Below are 17,652 nucleotides of genomic sequence, written 5' to 3' on the forward strand. Positions count from 1 at the left end.
CATTACATTTCAATAAATAAGCATAAAAAGGTATCTATTACAAAAATATAAACATTAAATTAGTGCAAGAAGAGAGCAAAAAAGGAAAAAATAAATATTGAGGGAGTGTAGATGGGTTTACTGTCCATTCAGAGACCTCATGGCAAAGGGGAAGAAGCTGTTAGTAAAACATTGAGTGTCTTCAGGCTTCTGTACCTTGATGGTAGCAATGAGAAGATATCTCCTGGGTAGTGGGGGTCCTTAATGATGAATGCTGCCTTTTTGAGGCATTGCCTTTTGAGGACGTCCATGATGGTGAGGAGGTTAGTGCCCATGATGGAGATGGCAGAGTTTACAACTTTCTGCAGCTTTTTCTGATCCTGTGCAGTGGCCCCTCCATACTGGACGGTGATGCAACCAGTTAGAATGCTCTCCATGGTACACCTGTAGAAATCTGTGAGAGTCTTTGGTGTCATACCAAGTTTCTTCAAACTCCTGAAGAAATTTAATCACTGTAGAGCCTTCTTTATAAGTGTAACATCATGTTAGACCCAGGTAGATCTTCAGAGATATTGACAACCAGAAACTTGAAAATAACTCGCCCTTTCGCATGCTGATGCGTCAATGAGGACTGGTGTGTGTTCTCTCAACTTTCACTTCCTGAAGTCCACAATCAATTCCTTGGTCTTACTGGTATTGTGTGCAAGGCTGTTGCTGTGACACCACTCAACCAGTTGATTTATTTCCTGTTCACCTCCTTGTTCCTATCTGAAATTCTGCCAGCATTAGTTGTGTCACCGTCAAATTTAGAGACGGTGTTTGAATTCTACGTAGCCACCCAGTCATGGGTGTGGAGAGAATTGGGCAATGAACTAAACATGAATTTTAGGTGCACCAGTGTAACTGTCAGCGAGGAGGAAGTCAAGGATCCAGATGCAGAAAGAGGGACAGTGGCCCAGGTTTTGGACAGCTGACTTGATGGAAGCATTGTAGTAGTTCCAAATAATTTTGTGTAACCCAAAAAGTACTTGTAGCAAGTGAGTCACATAGAATCCAGTTTACATCATCAATTTCCAATTCTTTTCACCTGTTCAAAGTTTATTATCACATTTATTATCAAAGTATGCAACTTTGAGTTTTGTCTCCTTACAGGCAGCCACAAAACAAAGAAACCTGAAATAACCCATTAAAAAAAGACTGTCAAACACACAATGCACAGAGCATTTGTGATTTGTAGGCATTAGCCTTGTTTAGGGATGGTATTTTTTATTCTTGTGTAGAAGTATTGCTGCACCTGTGCAATATAGCATAATTTATCTAGGTGAGAGCTTTTGGCAGACTAATGATGAAACAAGATCAAACCAAATGGATCTTTATTCTGTAAGAACATTGCTGCCTAGGTGATATCCTAATTACTCCCAATATTCCTAGTTACAAATGAATGCTAAATCAGCATAAAATTATCAGAACCATCAAATAGATATATTAGATTTTAAAAGCAAAGGTTTTGGTTATTCCGCTGATTTGTCTGCCTTGCTGATGACCCACCAGTTGCAGTGGTTATAGTTAATCTTAGAACACATAGCCTTGCTTATGTTTTGTAAGACTGCACGGACTGAAAACTCAAATGCTGCTTGCTGTTCTAAACTTCAGCTGAAGCTTGATCCAACAAATGTAGTACAGGCGAGGTTTGACGTACAGTATGCATGTTCCTGTCAGAAATTGATGGGTTTTCGTTCTTACCATCTCAAAGAACTCTAGCATTCTAATCATCTCTCCTGAATCACAACTCACCATCCCACATGAATGCACCGAATGTTAGCTTAGAATGCAATTACATCTGTTGGAATTTTGTTTTCTATTGATGTTCAATGCTGTCGTCTAGTTTGCTTCACATTTGCTGCCTCAATTGTTGACAGTGATCCATAGCTGGCAGGGCCTGACGGTAATGTGGGAGATCAGGCTGAATTTCAGCCGTGGAACGTGATTTAGTACAGAGCCCCCTCTAGGCAGTCACAGCTGTCAGCCCCAAAGCAAATATTTCATATTTGTTAGGAATAAGCTGCGGAAATTCCCATTGTTAGTGGCTGTCAAGTCAACCTGACGTGAAGACTTTGTTATCTGACAAGCAATTTATCTTTAAATGCCTGTGGAATCTGCAAGAATGTTCACTTGAAGTTTGTATTAACCTGTAAATGAATTTCCATCACATTCCTTACCCTTCACCAGGAAGAAAACAAATTGAATTTTGATTTTCAGGAGATGACTGGGGAAAATGAAAGCACCTGGAGTTTGCTTTCAATTCTAACAACTTCTTTTCAATGATGCAGCCGTTTGCTTACCTGTGAAGCCTGCAGGGAATGTAGAAGTGATGTTCCCACGATTTCTTTGCACAGCAAGTTCTCTGACCTTGACTGCGACATCAAGGGGAGGCACAGTGTGTAGGGCTAGACAGTTCGCCACAGGAGGGAGGGAACTTCTGCGGGCAAGTCAATTCTTATTAGCAGCCACTTCAAAGTGGATGCGGACAATTAGTGTTTATTTCAGAAATGAAGACCAGTCTCCCTGCTATCTGTGTTAAGGAGGGTGGCATAATTACTTCTATATTGGTGAGGCAGAGAGAGGAAGAAAATTATATCTTCGCAGTTCGTCTATCTCGCTTCTACATATTTGCTGTGTTAAGGAACTAGACTTGGTTTACTCTAGGAAAATGTGGCAGTGGGCTGCGGTTCTGTTCTTTCAACCATCTTGGAATGAAAACAACTGTGATGGCATGTCGCTGCTTAGCTAGTGAAACTAAGTAGAGCTTTGGCTTCCACTGGTCAATAGTTATTCTGGCTGGAATAACGTAGTTCAAGACTTTGTCTATTTCTCACTCAAGGGACTGATACTATAGTTTAATAATTTGGTGCAATAGCTTAGGTGCTACACAAGAAGGAACCCTGATGCTCCTATTGCACTTTCTTGCTTTTGTTTTATTATATTACAACCACTTGCCACCCCCCCCGCCCCGGCTCACACTGTCAGCTTCCTGTTTCTCTCAGGTTTGATTGCACCTAAATTTATTGAGAGAACACTACTGCATTTTCCCAGAATACACTAAGCTATCAAACCAAAAATATGGCGGATGAAGGAAGCAAGAAAAATGAACGTCTAAGATGCCACTTTCTCCCTCTCTCTTCCTCCCTAAAATAGAAGTAGCATATGCCGCCCTCCTTAAAGCAACTTCAGTAATGTATAGCAATGTGTTTTATTTAATGTAAACTAGTATGGTCTTGGTCTTTTTCACATCAACAGTGTTGGCTGTGACTTTATTTTTCAAAGAAGCTTTTATTTTTCTTCACCCACTTCATCTCCCCGCTCTTCATATCTCTCAATCCAAGGGATGGATCCTTTGAGTGCATTTCATCAAGTTGTACAGCACAGAAAACAGGCCCTTCGGACCACCGTTGTCCCACTGACCATCAATTGCCAATCAGCACTAAAACCATTTATCCTGACTTGTTCCATAACCTTACAGAACTCAGCAACTGAAGTTCTTGTCTCAGCTGTGAGAGGCTGTGTCTCCATGATCTTTCTTGGTAGTGCGTCCTCAGATACCCTCTAATCTGCATTCATCTTAGCCTAGGCCTTTGCCCTTCTGGTAGCATACACCCATGTTACGGGAAGCAGGTTTCTGCTATCTATGTTGTGTATGCCCTTGAAGATTTGTTTATCTCAATCAGGTCACCTCTCACTCTCTTCTACTCCAAGGAAAACAACTGTAGCCTATGCAGACTTCCCATTAGCAACAGTAAAACTGCAGATGCTGGAAATCCAAGCAACGCACACAAAATGTAGGAGGAACTCAGCAGGCCAGGCAACAGCTGTGAAGAAGAGTGAACAGTCAATGTTTCAGGCTGAGATCAGGTCCTGATGAAGGGTCTTGGCTCGAAACATCGGCTGTTTACTTTTTTAAATAGATGCCGCCCAGCTTGCTGAGTTCCTCCAGCATTTTGTGTGTGTTGCTTTGGATTTCCAACATCTGCAGGTTTTTTTTGTGTTTGAGACAATAATCAATGTGCAAGAGACAATAAACTGTGCAAACACGAAAAAAAGCAAACAAAATGATGATAATTTAAATAATTGAACATGAGATGAAGAGTCCTTGAAAGTGAGTCCATAGGTTGTGGCAACCATTCCATATTGGGTTGAGTGAAGCTATCTCCTCTGATTCAAGCCCCTAATGATTGAAGGTGCTGAGTGTTTCTGAATCTGGTGGTGTGGGTCTTGAGGCTCCTGTACCTTCTTGCTGATGACAGCAGTGAGGAGAGAGCGTGGTCTGGCTGGTGGGAGTTCTTGATGATGGGTGCGACAGTGCTCCGTGTCGATATGCTCAGTGGTGAGGAGGGCTTTGCCCGTGATGGATTGGGCCATGTGCATTATTTTTTGTAAGCTTTTCCATTCAAAGACATTATGTTTCCATACCAGGCTGTGATGCAACCAGTCAAAATACTCTCCAACCACATATTTATAGAAGTTTGTCAAAGTTTTAGATGTCATGCGGAATCTTCAGAAATTTCTAAGAAAGTAGAGGCTTTCTTCAAAATTGCACTCACAGGCTGGACCCAAGACAGGTTCTCTAAAATGATAAAACTGAAGAATTCTAAAGTTACCTACCCTCTCCACTTCTGATGTTCTGATGAAGACTGACTCACAGACCTCCAGTGTCCTCTGCCTGAACTCAATAATCAGCTCTTTGGTGTTGCTGACAATGAGTGGGGGGTTGTTGCTTTGGCACTGCCAAGGCAGATACTCAATCTCTTTCCTGCAGTATATGCTGATTCACCACTGCCTTTCATTTGGCTGCTGACTATGGTGTTGCCAACAATATGGCCCTGGAGCTGTGCTCATCCTCACGGTCATAAGTATACAGTGAGTAGAGCAGGGGGCTGAGCACACAGCCTTGTGGTGCACCTGTGCTGATGGAGATTGTGGAGGAGATGTTGATGCTGAAAGGACTGGGGTCTGCAAATGAGGAAATCGAGGATTCAGTTGTACAAGGAGGTATTGAGGTCAAGGTATTGAAGCTTATTGATTAGTTTTGAGGGGATGATAGTATTGAATGCTGAGCTGTAATCAATGAAGAGATCCTGATGTAAAATACTCTTTTCCAGTGAATCTCATTTACACTATCTATAGTACATCATATCTTTCCTATAGCTCATTGACCAAAACTGCATTCAGCACTCCAGCTGTAGCCTGATCAACATTTTATAAAGCTGCAACATAACCTCTCTGCTCTTGTAATCCCTGTGCATGCAAATGAAGGCTACTACCTCATGCTCCTTCTCCACCATATTATCTACCTGTTGTGCCATCTCCTAGCACACTGCCACTGCATGTCCTATCCTTATCGGTCCTCCCAAAATATATCACTTCACACTTAACTGGGTTGTTGTTGTTTCTCTCCGCGCCTCATGGTGCAACGGCGGCAACCTTTGCCATTTCCTTAGCATTCGTCATTTTTTTATATGAGGCCAAGTTGCTAGCTCAACGCTCAACCCAGCATGGATGGGTGAGTAAGCCCTTCAGTTATTGCAGTAGTGTGTCATCCCAGGGGCCTCATGATTGGCAACAGTGTTATTGGTTTTAAGGAATACAATAGAACTTCCTTGAAAGCTTTGACTATGAATGTAAGAATAAAAGAGATTGCACAGTTTATTCTTGTAAATTTTTTTATGAATAAATATTTTGATGTATTTAAAAAAATCTTTACTTGAAGGGTTAGGATCTTCAAACCTGACTTTTCATACTCCAATTTATAAGCAGATTTTGAAGAAAATGTGGAACTGAAGCACACATTTATTTCAGACTCCCCTGTGAGTTTTCATCTGGGTACGGGCAGCGGTGTCTGGAAGAGTAATGTCTAATTCTGGGAGATTCGCCGAATTCTTGACAGCCCACAAGGCCTTTCTTGGCTAAAGGATGAAGCTTGGTAATGGCAAGCTTTGCGGAAGAGTGACGGGGGGTAAAAAGTGGATGGGGACCACAAATAAATAAACCAGTGCATGCCTTGAGAAGCTGGAAATTAATTTGATCTGACATCAATTTAAAAAGCACTCAGTAGTGTCTGCCTGCTAATCTGCTGCATGTCTGCTTGTTTCTGGTTGTAATAGACCTTGAATTATTTTGTTCGGAGCTTTAATGACTTTTTTTTATGTAGTTTAGAAGTGTCAGACAGTCAATAGTGGCGAAATAATCCAATTTTTTTTAAAGCAGGAGTTTGAAGCTGTTGTGTGAATCTACAACAAATCCTGATGAGGAGATTAAACAAGATCTTGTTCAATGACAGAAACTAACTGATAGTGACAAATAGGGCATCTTTCATACAAGGGACAGCAAGTGCTCGATCACTTGCGTGGCTTGTGTTTATATGCCAATGCCTTACATACTTCTTTGCTTTAGGCAATCCTTAGGGATGAAGGGTGATTTGCTTCCACTCAAATTCTGTGGGATTGAGCTGGCTAATGGCCACAGTGGAAATGGCAAACTCTTAAGCAGATGGGGCGGCTGGAGACCTACGGGGTGTGAAAGCGGGTGGTTGGACGGTTTGCTCCTTCCACCGTTGATGCAAGGCTTCTGGTGCATAGTGCCAAGGTTCTCAATGCTCCTCTCTCACTTTGGGCAGTCAAAGCTAGATTTTCCCAGCAATTACTTTTCTTGCAGTAGGCTTTGAACACATGCTTGAATCTCTTCATCTGTTTTCCAGGTAACATCTTCCCATGACAAAGCTTGCAATAGAGCTTCTGTTTCAGGAGATTGGTGTTAGACACATGAGTATTGTGACCTGCCCAACGTTGCTGACTATAATTTGATGCAATGTTTGTTGGCCTGGGGGGTGAATGATGATGCTGCTTCACTTACCCTTCCAGTGGATTTGTAGGATGTTACAGAGAGAATGTGGGCTGTATTTTTCCAGCCTGTCAGAGGTTTCAGAGGCATGTGGTGGGGGTGGGGCAAGTTTCTCCACTGCCCGATACACTGAGTTTTATGCCAGGTCAGAAGCTTTAATTTACTGATACCCTTTTCTTCAATCTGCCACAAGCTGTGCTGGTCCAATGAAGGCAGCAGTGAATTGTATCGTTAATTCTTGTTGAGAAGAAGCTCCTAAAATGTGGGAAATTGCCCAGGGTGTGATTGTGAAGTTCTGGAGAGCAATATAACACAATGGGTTGAAAAACATGCATAAGCAGGTAAATAACGCATTCATAAAGTTTAGAGTAATAGAATACTACAGAGCAGAAACCTGCTCTTTGCCACAACTCGTGTGTTTCAGGCCATTAATCTGCTGAGTCCCATTGACCTGCACCCTCTTATCCAGGTACCTATCCAAATTTCTCAAATATTGAAATCGATCTCGTATCCACACTCTCTCCATCTTCTGAGTGAAGGAGTTCTCCCCTTATGACCCCCTTAAACATTTTACCTTTCACCCTTAACCTATGACCTCTAGTTGTAGGCTCACCCAACCTCAGTGGAAAAAGCCTGCTTGCATTTACCTTAACTATACACCCCCCCCCCACCATAATTTTGTATGCCTCTATCAAATCTCCCCTCAGTCTCCTAAACTACTTAACCTTTCCCTATAGGTCCTCAAATCCTGATTATATTATCTTCTCATGATTATAAGTAGAATGAAATCGTTGGAAGGGCTTGGCAGCTGTAGGGCCTAGGGCAACTTTTACTGCAATTTAGCATTTCCCTCTGATAAATCATGTTCCCCCTAGCAGCACTAGTTTAGTTTGAATTCCAGGCATGACTTTAAGAATCCAAACCACATGCTGAAATGACTAAATGTGCCTCTTCTGGTTGGGCAGGAGGATTGTAGGCCCAGTTTGTAGTGTCATCTTTTACTGTAACTATTGAGTATGCCAGTGCATTTTGTGGGCAAAGCATCTCAGGAATAAAAGTTAACAGGTCTTAACCTTTGGTAAGGAAAAGAAATGTTTGAATGTGGCAGAATCACATTTGAAATTAGTGGTTACTGATCACAGTCACATTTGGTAGTCATCCTTGTTTTAAGCACTGGTTTGATACAAGTGCTTGGAGTTGAGTCACCTTGTTGGAATGCTTGATCGTAATCTAACAGTGATAAAGATGATATCCTTAACGCAGGCCTGGTCCTTTAAATGGTTTTATGTAGGAATGTTACAAAGTAGGGAGCAGACCTAATCCCTGTTAAAATTCCAAGGAGTTAAGAGAAATGTGGAAAATCTCTTGCTGAGTTTGAAGATAAAAGATCCTGGAAGTAATCTCGTCTCCATCTCACTTTAAGATTAATCATTAATGTAAAAAAAATAGTGTTCTAGTGTAGTATTCCTCATTCCCTGTTCCCCTCTCACAGCCTATAACATGCTAGAAGTTTCCACTGGCGGATTTAAATAACTTTCATCATTAAAGGCCATCTAAGGTTGCTTGAAATGCACTTCAGATGGGGAGAATAGGAAAGGAATGAAAAATAGCGTGAAACAATGCATAACATTGTTTGCCATAAAAAAATAGATTGAGCAAAGTTGGTGTAATAATTCTTCATATTCAGATATTTATCGCATGCACGCTAAAGCATACAGTAAAACGTGCCATTTGTGTTAACAACCAACACAACCTAAGGATGTGCCGCAGCAGCCTGCAAGCATCTCTACACATTCCAGTCTCAATGTAAAGTGCTCACTATATTCACAGAACAACACAATCAATAGCAACATAACACCAGTGACCAAACAACAATATCCAAGCAAGCTCCATTCCTCCCTCTCGCCCACCCATGCACACACACGGACAGTCCTCCAACCCTAGGGCTGGGCGTTTTCGGCCTGCAGAGCAGACTTTAGGTCTTCAACTTTCCCGGAACACACATCGACCCAGGGCTCTGGCCATTGGGCCTCGACTTCCGGACTTCTGATTGACCTTCGAGCTTCAGTCTTCATTATCAACCTCAGGACTCGCTCATGATGACTGATGAGGACCCTGAACTCCAGGCCTCAAATGCCAGACTTTATAATGCACAGGAACCCAAACTCTGGTCTCTGCTGACTTGCGTACCTGGGGCACTGTCGCTTGTGCCTCCTTTCCACACAGAAATGTGAACTCAGAGGCCACCAACCCTTGTATTTGCTGGTCTACCAGCCCAACTTCCGATCTCGAATGTCTTTCATCACACATCCACATTACTGGCCTTCGAGCACAGGGCAGAAGCCTAGGCTCTGTCAAGACCTCTAACTTCCTCTTATCCCTGTCCCTAAATTCTAACCTGAATCCAAATTCCCCTCTGACCTCAAAATCATCACTACGGACCTGAGAAAAAAATAACTCCATGACCTCAATGGAGGCTATAGGCCAGCACCACCTTGCCCTTTTACCACCTCTGGATCTTCCTTGGGTGTGAATCAAGTCTTATTAATTTTTCTGGAGCAATGCTGACTGCTACTTTGAAAGAGTCGAAACGGTTTCAGACCATTGACCAGAAGCGAATTAATAAGTCTCGTATTGGTCACCCATTATTTGTCAGCAATTCCTTGCAGTGTAAGTCCTCAGAGGCAGGAGTGCTGTAGAAACACCTCAGAGGAAAGACCCTGGTAGGAAAAGAAAAATTTCCTTCATCTGATCAATCCATAAAACAAAGGAATACAAATAAAAGTCCCAAATAGTAGTTGCATTTTATCCAACTATAGAACTAATCTTGTGATATGGAGTGATATCCCACTGGCATACGACTGTAGAGACATACATAGTGGTGAGAATAAGATCCTTTTGGAGATGGTTGGCATTTTCTTCTTCTTTTGATAACACAAAATCAGTTCTACAGAAGCTGGGCAATTAAAAACCTGCTTTTATTGTTATGTAAAACACAAAGAAAAACTTAGGTAAAGGATCCTTGAAATGCATTTGTTTGGGGCCTGTTGCTGTGGGCTGTCAGCTGTATGCAGCTCGATTTATTGTGGATTGCCACTTGCCTACAGTGAAGTGCTGAAGTCCATGATGAATTGAAAGATGCCGGTATTTCTGATTGACTGATCCACTGTTGGATACTACGTTGACAGTCGTCACTGTACCCAATGGTGAAGTAGAGTCCCACTGCAGAGAAGGGCCTTTGTACTAGGGAGGGGTGACATATGAACGGTGGTCCTGCTAATGTGAACCGAGTTTCTGAAGTGGTGATTGCAGTCTTGTTCTCTTGCTTTAATATGGTTTCAGATTAGACATTAATATTTAAATGTCTTTATGGTTAAAGACATTGATTTAAGTCCTGAAGGGTTTTAAGCACCTGGGATTATTGTGTTTATTTCTGGTTGGCTCGTTATTGGAAAGATATGGAAGCTTTAGAGATGGTGCTAAGGAGGTCTACTAAGATTAGAGAGAAGGTCTTATGAGGAAAGTTTGAGTGAGCTAGGGATTTTCTCTTTGGATGAGAGGTGACTTGATTCAAAGATTAAAAATACATTTCCTGGCTGTCCGTGGGAAGATTAATCTCAGGGATGTATGCTATATATGTATTTTGATAAATATCAAATTATATATGCAGTATACACCCCTGAGATTCATCTTCCCACAGGCTGCCATGAAACAAAGCAAACTATATAATCCGTTTAAAGGAAAACTTCAAACCCTCTTCACACAAAAAAAACATATTATGCAAATGACCAAAAGAAAAGAACAAAACACACAGAATACAAAACAGCAATTCACATAGGTATTGAAAGAATCCAGGCATATTCAGATAGAGGTCTACAAGATGATAAGAGATAAAGATTGGGTGGACAGCCTGCGACTTCTTTTGCAGGGTGTGCATGGCTAATACGAGGGGCATAATTTTAAGGTATTTGGAGGAAAGTACAGGGGGGATGTCAGAAGTACGGTGCTGTGCAAAAGTCTTAGATGCATATGTGACTAGGGAGTCTAAAACTTTTGCACAGTACTGTAGTAACTTTAGGTACTGCTGCTGTTGCAAAAAAAAATTCAAGACGTGTGTGATGATAAGCCTGATTCTGATATGAGTCTCTTTTTTGGACTGGGAATGGGAAGGGGGCAGGGAGTGCAAAGTCATGGTTGAGAAAAGGGGAAGGGAGAGGTGAGGGAGCAGGAAGTAATGATCAATAAACCAGTTATTTGGAATACCTTGTTTGGTGTTTCAGGGCTGGGTCTGTCTGCACCCGTGTCACCCACCTCCCCACCCCGGCGCTCTTTCTCTGCCACTTGTCCTGCACCCCTCCTGTGATGCTCCACCTTTGCCATTCCCAACATCGTTTGCTCCCGCCAGATAGACAAACTTGCAATCCATTTCACATTGACAAATACAGTACTATCTTCGGCACCCAAGCTATATACATTTGTGACTAGAACTTTTGCACAGTACTGTAAGTTTTTATACAGAGTGGTGAGTGCATGGAGCACCCTGCCAGTAGTAGTGATAGGGGCAGAGGCACATACATCAGGAGAAATGAAGAAACTGAAGATAGGCTCCTGTTTGATAGAAAAATGGAGGACTACATAGGTAGGAAGTGTTGATTGATCTTAAAAGGTTGGGACAACAATATATGTCAAAGGGCCTTTACTGTGCTATAATGTTCTAAGTACCTTTCTTGTTACTTTAAACTATTTAAATAGGTTTTGCATATCAATGAGTATCTGTCCTTTAAAAGCAGTTGAGGGAATTTTTCACAGCAGATGAGCTGTGGTAAGCTGATCGGTTTCCCTGGTCAGCACCTCGGTCTCCATCTCTTGAGATTTGCTCACTATTTAAATGCTTACAGGACTCCTGTAAGCTGCAGAAGGTCAACTTGTGTTCCCTTTGGATGACCTACACTTGCTATCAAAGAAATAGTGTGTGTAAAAGTTTCAGTTATATCTTATAGTATTAATGACATCATTAATAGCATCAATATTGAAAACATCATTAATACCACAGCACATTAACATACTGGTTAGCACAACACTTTCCAGTACCAGCGACCCGGGTTCAATTCCCCCGCCACCCGTAAGGAGTTTGTATGCTCTCCCTGTGATGCATGAATTTCCTCTGGGTGCTCCAGTTTCCTCCCACTGTCCAAAGTTGTACCGGTTTGTTTGCTAAATTGGTCATTGTAAATTGTCCCATGATAAAGCTAGGATTAAATTGAGGAATTGCTGGGCAGTGTGACTCGAAGGACAATTCTGTCAACAAATAAATAAAAATAAATTATTGAATCTGTGTGTCACCAGCGGAGGCAGCATGCATTTCCTTGAAAATAAATGGCCTTGTAGGCCAGTTAAGATTCACTCACTTTGGAGTTATACCAAACCAGATAAGATGGCAGGTTTTCTCCCTAGAAAGACATTAGTGAATTTGATACTTTTTCTGATAATTTGGAAGTTTTCTGGTTTTCATTGCAAGGGCTAGTTGTCTTCTTCCCCAAATTCTACATTATTAACTAAATTTAAATTACATAGATGCCGTCCAGTGGTGTGAATTAGGATTTTAGATCTTGGTCTCTGCTTCTGAATTACTATTCTGAGCATTTAGCCATTGCACCCTGTCAGAGGCACTCTGTTCCTAATGAACCTCCAAAATGTTAGCTCTCAAATGAATGCCAGGGATCTAATGGCATTGCGGAAGTTCTCCCCTGCAGCCTGGGTCTTGGCAGTCAACAGTTATTGTTAAAACAGAAGGGATGGCCATTATGCCTTGCTGTGCACATATGAACTGCCACATTTCCTGCATTACAGTAATGCTGTATTTTGAATGCACCATTGATTTGAAAGTGCTCCTTGATGCCCTAAAGTTGTAGAACTAGCAACATAAATGAAAATCTTACTTTTCTCACATGTTATGTTGTTAGTAATTATCTAGGCAGGACCATGGCAACTTAAGGAATGCAGTGTTGCATCCCTCTTCAACATTATCACAAAAGTTCCCATTGATCTTTGAATTATCTGAAGGGAAAGCTTCTCACAAAATGTCGTTCACATCATGAGAGACTTGCATTCTCTCCTTACTGGACCCACGTAAGAACAATAAGAAAATAGATACAGGAGTAGGTCCACCTGACCCCCTCAAGCCCACCACACCTTTCATTATCATTATGGCTGATGTGCTGTCGGCCTCAGCTCCACCACTGTGCTATCCTCAATAGCTCTGAGTTACCTGATCGTGCAAAAAGCAATCCACCTCCTCTTTGAATACCTCCAGTGATTTAGACTCCACAACCCTGTGGGGTAAAAAATTCCAGAGTTTCACCACCCTCTATGAAAAGCCAGCCAGTCACTTCCTTAGTGATTACAAGGATAAAGCTGAGAGGGCTTTTGACTTTGGGATGCAGATTTATAGTTTTCTGATGGCACATTGTTTATGGCAGCACTGATCTCCGGGGACAGGTTAAGCAAATTCATGGTGCATTAACACTGTCAGTGTAAGCAAACATATTAACCAGTGTGGTTCACTTGATTGCCTACTGTTAGTATTGGTTAGGATTTAACCCCAAAATAGAGATGGAGGATGGTGCCTTGGATCCATTGGGGCAGAAGCATGCGGCATCCAAAGCCATCATTACTGAGAATGGTGTAGCAGCACTCCCTCAGCCCTTGCTGTTCGTGGCTGACTTTCCATCACTGTTTACAGCAGGTAAGGACAGAGAGTCAGAATCAGGTTCAATATCACTGGCAGACGCCATGAATTTGCTGTTTCATGGCAAGAATCAAAGGGGATTAGTGGTGTCTTAATAAATAATTACAACATTGACAAGACCTGTGACCAAGTTGTTGGGTGCACATCACACATTCCTATAAGCTGTTTCAGTGAACATTATGGAAGTGTTAGCATAGATAAGTCAATGCTTAAATGTCACAGTGAAAGGCTTTCTTTTTTTCGTTGTCCGTTGCTAACGTAGTTCCTTCCTGCACATGAACAAACTGCTAATATTGCAGAGTTCTCAAAGTCTGTCCTTTGCTTGGGTTGGGTTCTGCCTGACCTTTTTATGGCTATTGATCTTGAACTGAGGAATGGAGCCTGTTTTCACTGAGTGCTGCCTTCTTAGCAATTCAGATGGCAGGCTGCTGTTTGTTTTTCCCACATCTGTTTTGCACTGGTCTTTTGTGGCAATGTTTGCTGGATGCCGGCTCTTCTGCTCTCTCCTGAAATGAGAAGCCCATTTGAACGGATGTTTCCAAATGTTAGACACACTGTGTAATACCCTCCACCCCCCCCCCCCCACCCCGACCGCACTTCATATTATCTACCTTCAATACTTGGACTGTATTTCACAAAGCAGTAACTGTGATCTGTCTGGGGAGAAGACTGGTGAGCCCACTGCTTTCAAATGGTGGCCTGCTTGGATGAGTTTTGTTAAAACAAAAAAGTAGTGATTTATTTTCAACCCGTTAATTCCAGATTTGTCTCTGCCTGCAAGCAACTTGCCCTTGACCTCTCCTGAAGGTGGTGACTCTTGTTCAGGCAAACTTCATGGAGGGCTGTGAATTCTCCAGTATGTTACTTAACTGATTGATGGTCCTTTACCATGAACCTTGTCGAGTTTCTTGGCTGAGAAACACACCCCAGCCAGACACAATTCTATCCCTGACTGCAGTTCAGCTGAGCACACTTTCCAGCTATATATATTTTGGATAAGACACATGGCAGGTATTGTGGTTCCTTCTCCCCACTGTATAGCTAGAGTACAGGAGAAAAATTAAAAGTAATCTAACATTTATTCAGTATGCATTAAGGGAAACTTGTTGATATTAATGACAAAGTCACTAGCTGAACCACAATACCAGCTACATGCTGAGGGGATCTTATCATAATTCAGTGAGGTATTTTGTTAACTTTAGTTTCTTTAAAACCAGACGCATTAAAAAAAATTTGTGTGTGAAGTTTTGGATGTATTGACCGAGAATGTGCAAATCCCAGTTCTGTAAAGGTCTATGGATTTTAGTAAATTAATTCATTGAAAGTTAGTAGTGATGGGAAAGTTGTTGTAATTAGAGCAGGGATTCCCTATCTGGGGTCCACAGGCCCCTTTGTTGATGGTAGGGCTCCGTGGCATAAGAAAAGTTTGGGATCTCCTGAATTAGAAGGCTTTTGATGAATATGTGAAGATTGTTGAGCTGGATAAAAACAATAAAGTTCGGTTGTCATTGGGCATGAGGAAAGTTTTTCAGACTTCATATTCTCATTAACTCTGCATCAGACCCTCTCTACAGACTTAACAGATTTCTGACTTGAGCACCCACCGGGAGCATTTTAACATTCTATAATGTCTTGAGTAAATGCCGCAGGACCACCTTGTGGAATTGACAAGCGGTTATCATACCTCAGCCAAATACATAACACATTTTTCATTCAATTCATATGTAGCACCTGTGTCCATTAGAGCTCAGAACTTTAATAAACACACAAAGCTATCCTTTGACAGGCACCATATGAAGAATATTAAAAACAGACACAATGTTCTTATTATATAAAAATGAGACAGTGGAAATCTTGGTGTGCCTGTGAGTACTCCATAAGAATTTTTAAAGTGCGATATCACTTTTTCTTGTATTTTCTTTCAATGTTTATTAATGTCAAATGAAGAGCAATTAAGGTTCTATACTTTTTAAAAAAATGAAAACTTGCATTTATGTGGATCCCTTGATGATTTCACCAATGTCCAAACCGACAATGAAGAGCCTAAGTGGCATGTTTTAGGTTTATAGTTACTTTCCTAATACACAAAATATGCCAACCAGTTTATATGAAGTAACTTGTCGTAAATGCCAGTGTGATAATGACTGGACAGACTGTTTTTGTGATGTTTGTTGGAAGATAAATATTGACTAGAATTATAAGAGAAATAGAATTGCAGTGACGTGGATCCATCTCCAACAGGCCACTCCTCCTATGGAATCAAAGTCAGCAAATATTGTCTGGATTCAAAAATGAAGGAGGGTCATTTAAGAGGAAGCGCTGGAAAATGCTATTTACTTGTGAGATGAGGGATTCAGATTTATGGGGTGATCTTTGTATATTAGCAAATTGCTCACCATTATTTCTCTTTACTTTCACCTAGCCGCCTGAACAGAAACAATCTGCAGGTTTTGCCCGAATTACTTTTTCTGGGAACTCCAAAGCTCTACAGACTGTGAGTAATCAAGTTTCCTTAACCCTGTCAAATTTAAAAAAGAAAGACACCTGGATGTTTTCAGTGACGCGTGGCTGCTCGTGAACGAATTGCACCACATCAGCACAGGCTAACTCCTGGTGACTTGCTTCTCAAACTAGCCTAACATTACAGTTGGCCACCTAATTGCAGATATTTTGCTAATACAACTGTCTGAAGTGGGTATTTTTACTTAATTGTCACAATTTTTCTAAGACCCTTGCAGGTATCATTGCTTTTGTGAGAAGTTCTGTGATAAATTGAATGGTTGTAATTTGTTTCATGCTTTCTTACAAATCATAAATCAACGCCAAGGCTGAGTTCTGAGGTATCCTCGGGCACTTTGAAGCAGGCAGACGCAGTCATGATGGTAACTTAGAAGGAAAACCAGTTTATTTGAAGCCATTGAAAAGCAGGTGCTTCGGAGAGGCAGAGGATGAAGGTCATGTCTGGAATGGTTTCAAATTATTGCAGTTCACTTGGAACTTTCCATGCCTAATGGATCAATTTTCCTTTTGTTTCATGTTTGTGACAGAAATCCTGAGACATTCTTGAAATTTACAGGTTCAGTTGAATATTAGTTGAAAATGTTTACAATTGCCTGTTTGGTACAGCAAGTTACATTGACTTGAATGTAACTAATGACCGAGGGCATCCTTTAGATTTTTTTATGGGTAAGTGGATTCGTATATAAAGAAAGACTGTGGTTGCAGATGGAACTTCTCTTGTCATTCAAAATGGAATTTGAAAACATGACCTTTTGTTCTTAGCAGGTGGAGTTTCTAGTGAGGAAAATATACATGCATATCATTGCAGGAATCTAGAGGAGATTACTATTATATTCATATGTATGTTATTTCTTTGGGCAATTATAAACTAATATTTTTAACACTAGTGTAAGTAGTAAATTAACATGAATTGTGCACTTGTAGCTTTGGCATTCATTAATATAAAATGTCATTTAGGAATTGCTTTAAGGTAGAGTTTCTGTCATACTGTGTTGACTGAGGAAGGAAATTAAGTTGTTTTGAATCCTCTTCTTTCTCTGTATCCCCCCTTTTCACTCCAGATAAAGTTAATTCCCACTGGCATAATGGTTTCACTGGCAAAGACCAATCAGAATAGGCGTTATCTGTATTCACCCTTTTTAGTGACTCTGGTCTACTGCATTGAAATATCTTTTCTAGCTGATTTGGTAGCCATGCCTAGAGGGCTGTGGAATGCACCTGGTTCTAGCTCATTTCAGTTCCTGTGACAAACTGCATTCACTTGGATTGATCCACATTGAATTAGCATGTTTTGCTTTTGATATATCCCCTGTTAAAATATTAGATTGGTATAATGATGTGACAAGACCACACCCACCAGTCCTAATGGAGCTTTCCTTTCACATTTCTGTCCCTTTCATTGAAAGTATGTTAGAAAAGAAGAAAACCTAATATGGACTTTCAGTACCATGTCTGAGAACTTAATATTCATCTTGCTCAGGGAAAATGGCTGAGGATAAGCAGATTGTCCC

The 17,652-nt window shown here is 41.1% G+C and overlaps 1 protein-coding gene across 1 annotated transcript in view; it reads left to right on the forward strand.

The window, feature by feature from the left end:
• slit2 (slit homolog 2 (Drosophila)) overlaps positions 1 to 17,652 on the forward strand; it is a 430,357-nt gene that overhangs the window by 11,181 nt on the left and 401,524 nt on the right. The window contains exon 4 of the mRNA XM_059988947.1: positions 16,044 to 16,115. Within this exon, the coding sequence (XP_059844930.1) occupies positions 16,044 to 16,115 (72 nt within the window). The remainder of the gene's footprint in view (positions 1 to 16,043; positions 16,116 to 17,652) is intronic.

This window comes from Hypanus sabinus, chromosome 14 (assembly GCF_030144855.1).
Source record: "Hypanus sabinus isolate sHypSab1 chromosome 14, sHypSab1.hap1, whole genome shotgun sequence".
NCBI classification, from domain to species: Eukaryota; Metazoa; Chordata; class Chondrichthyes; order Myliobatiformes; family Dasyatidae; genus Hypanus; species Hypanus sabinus.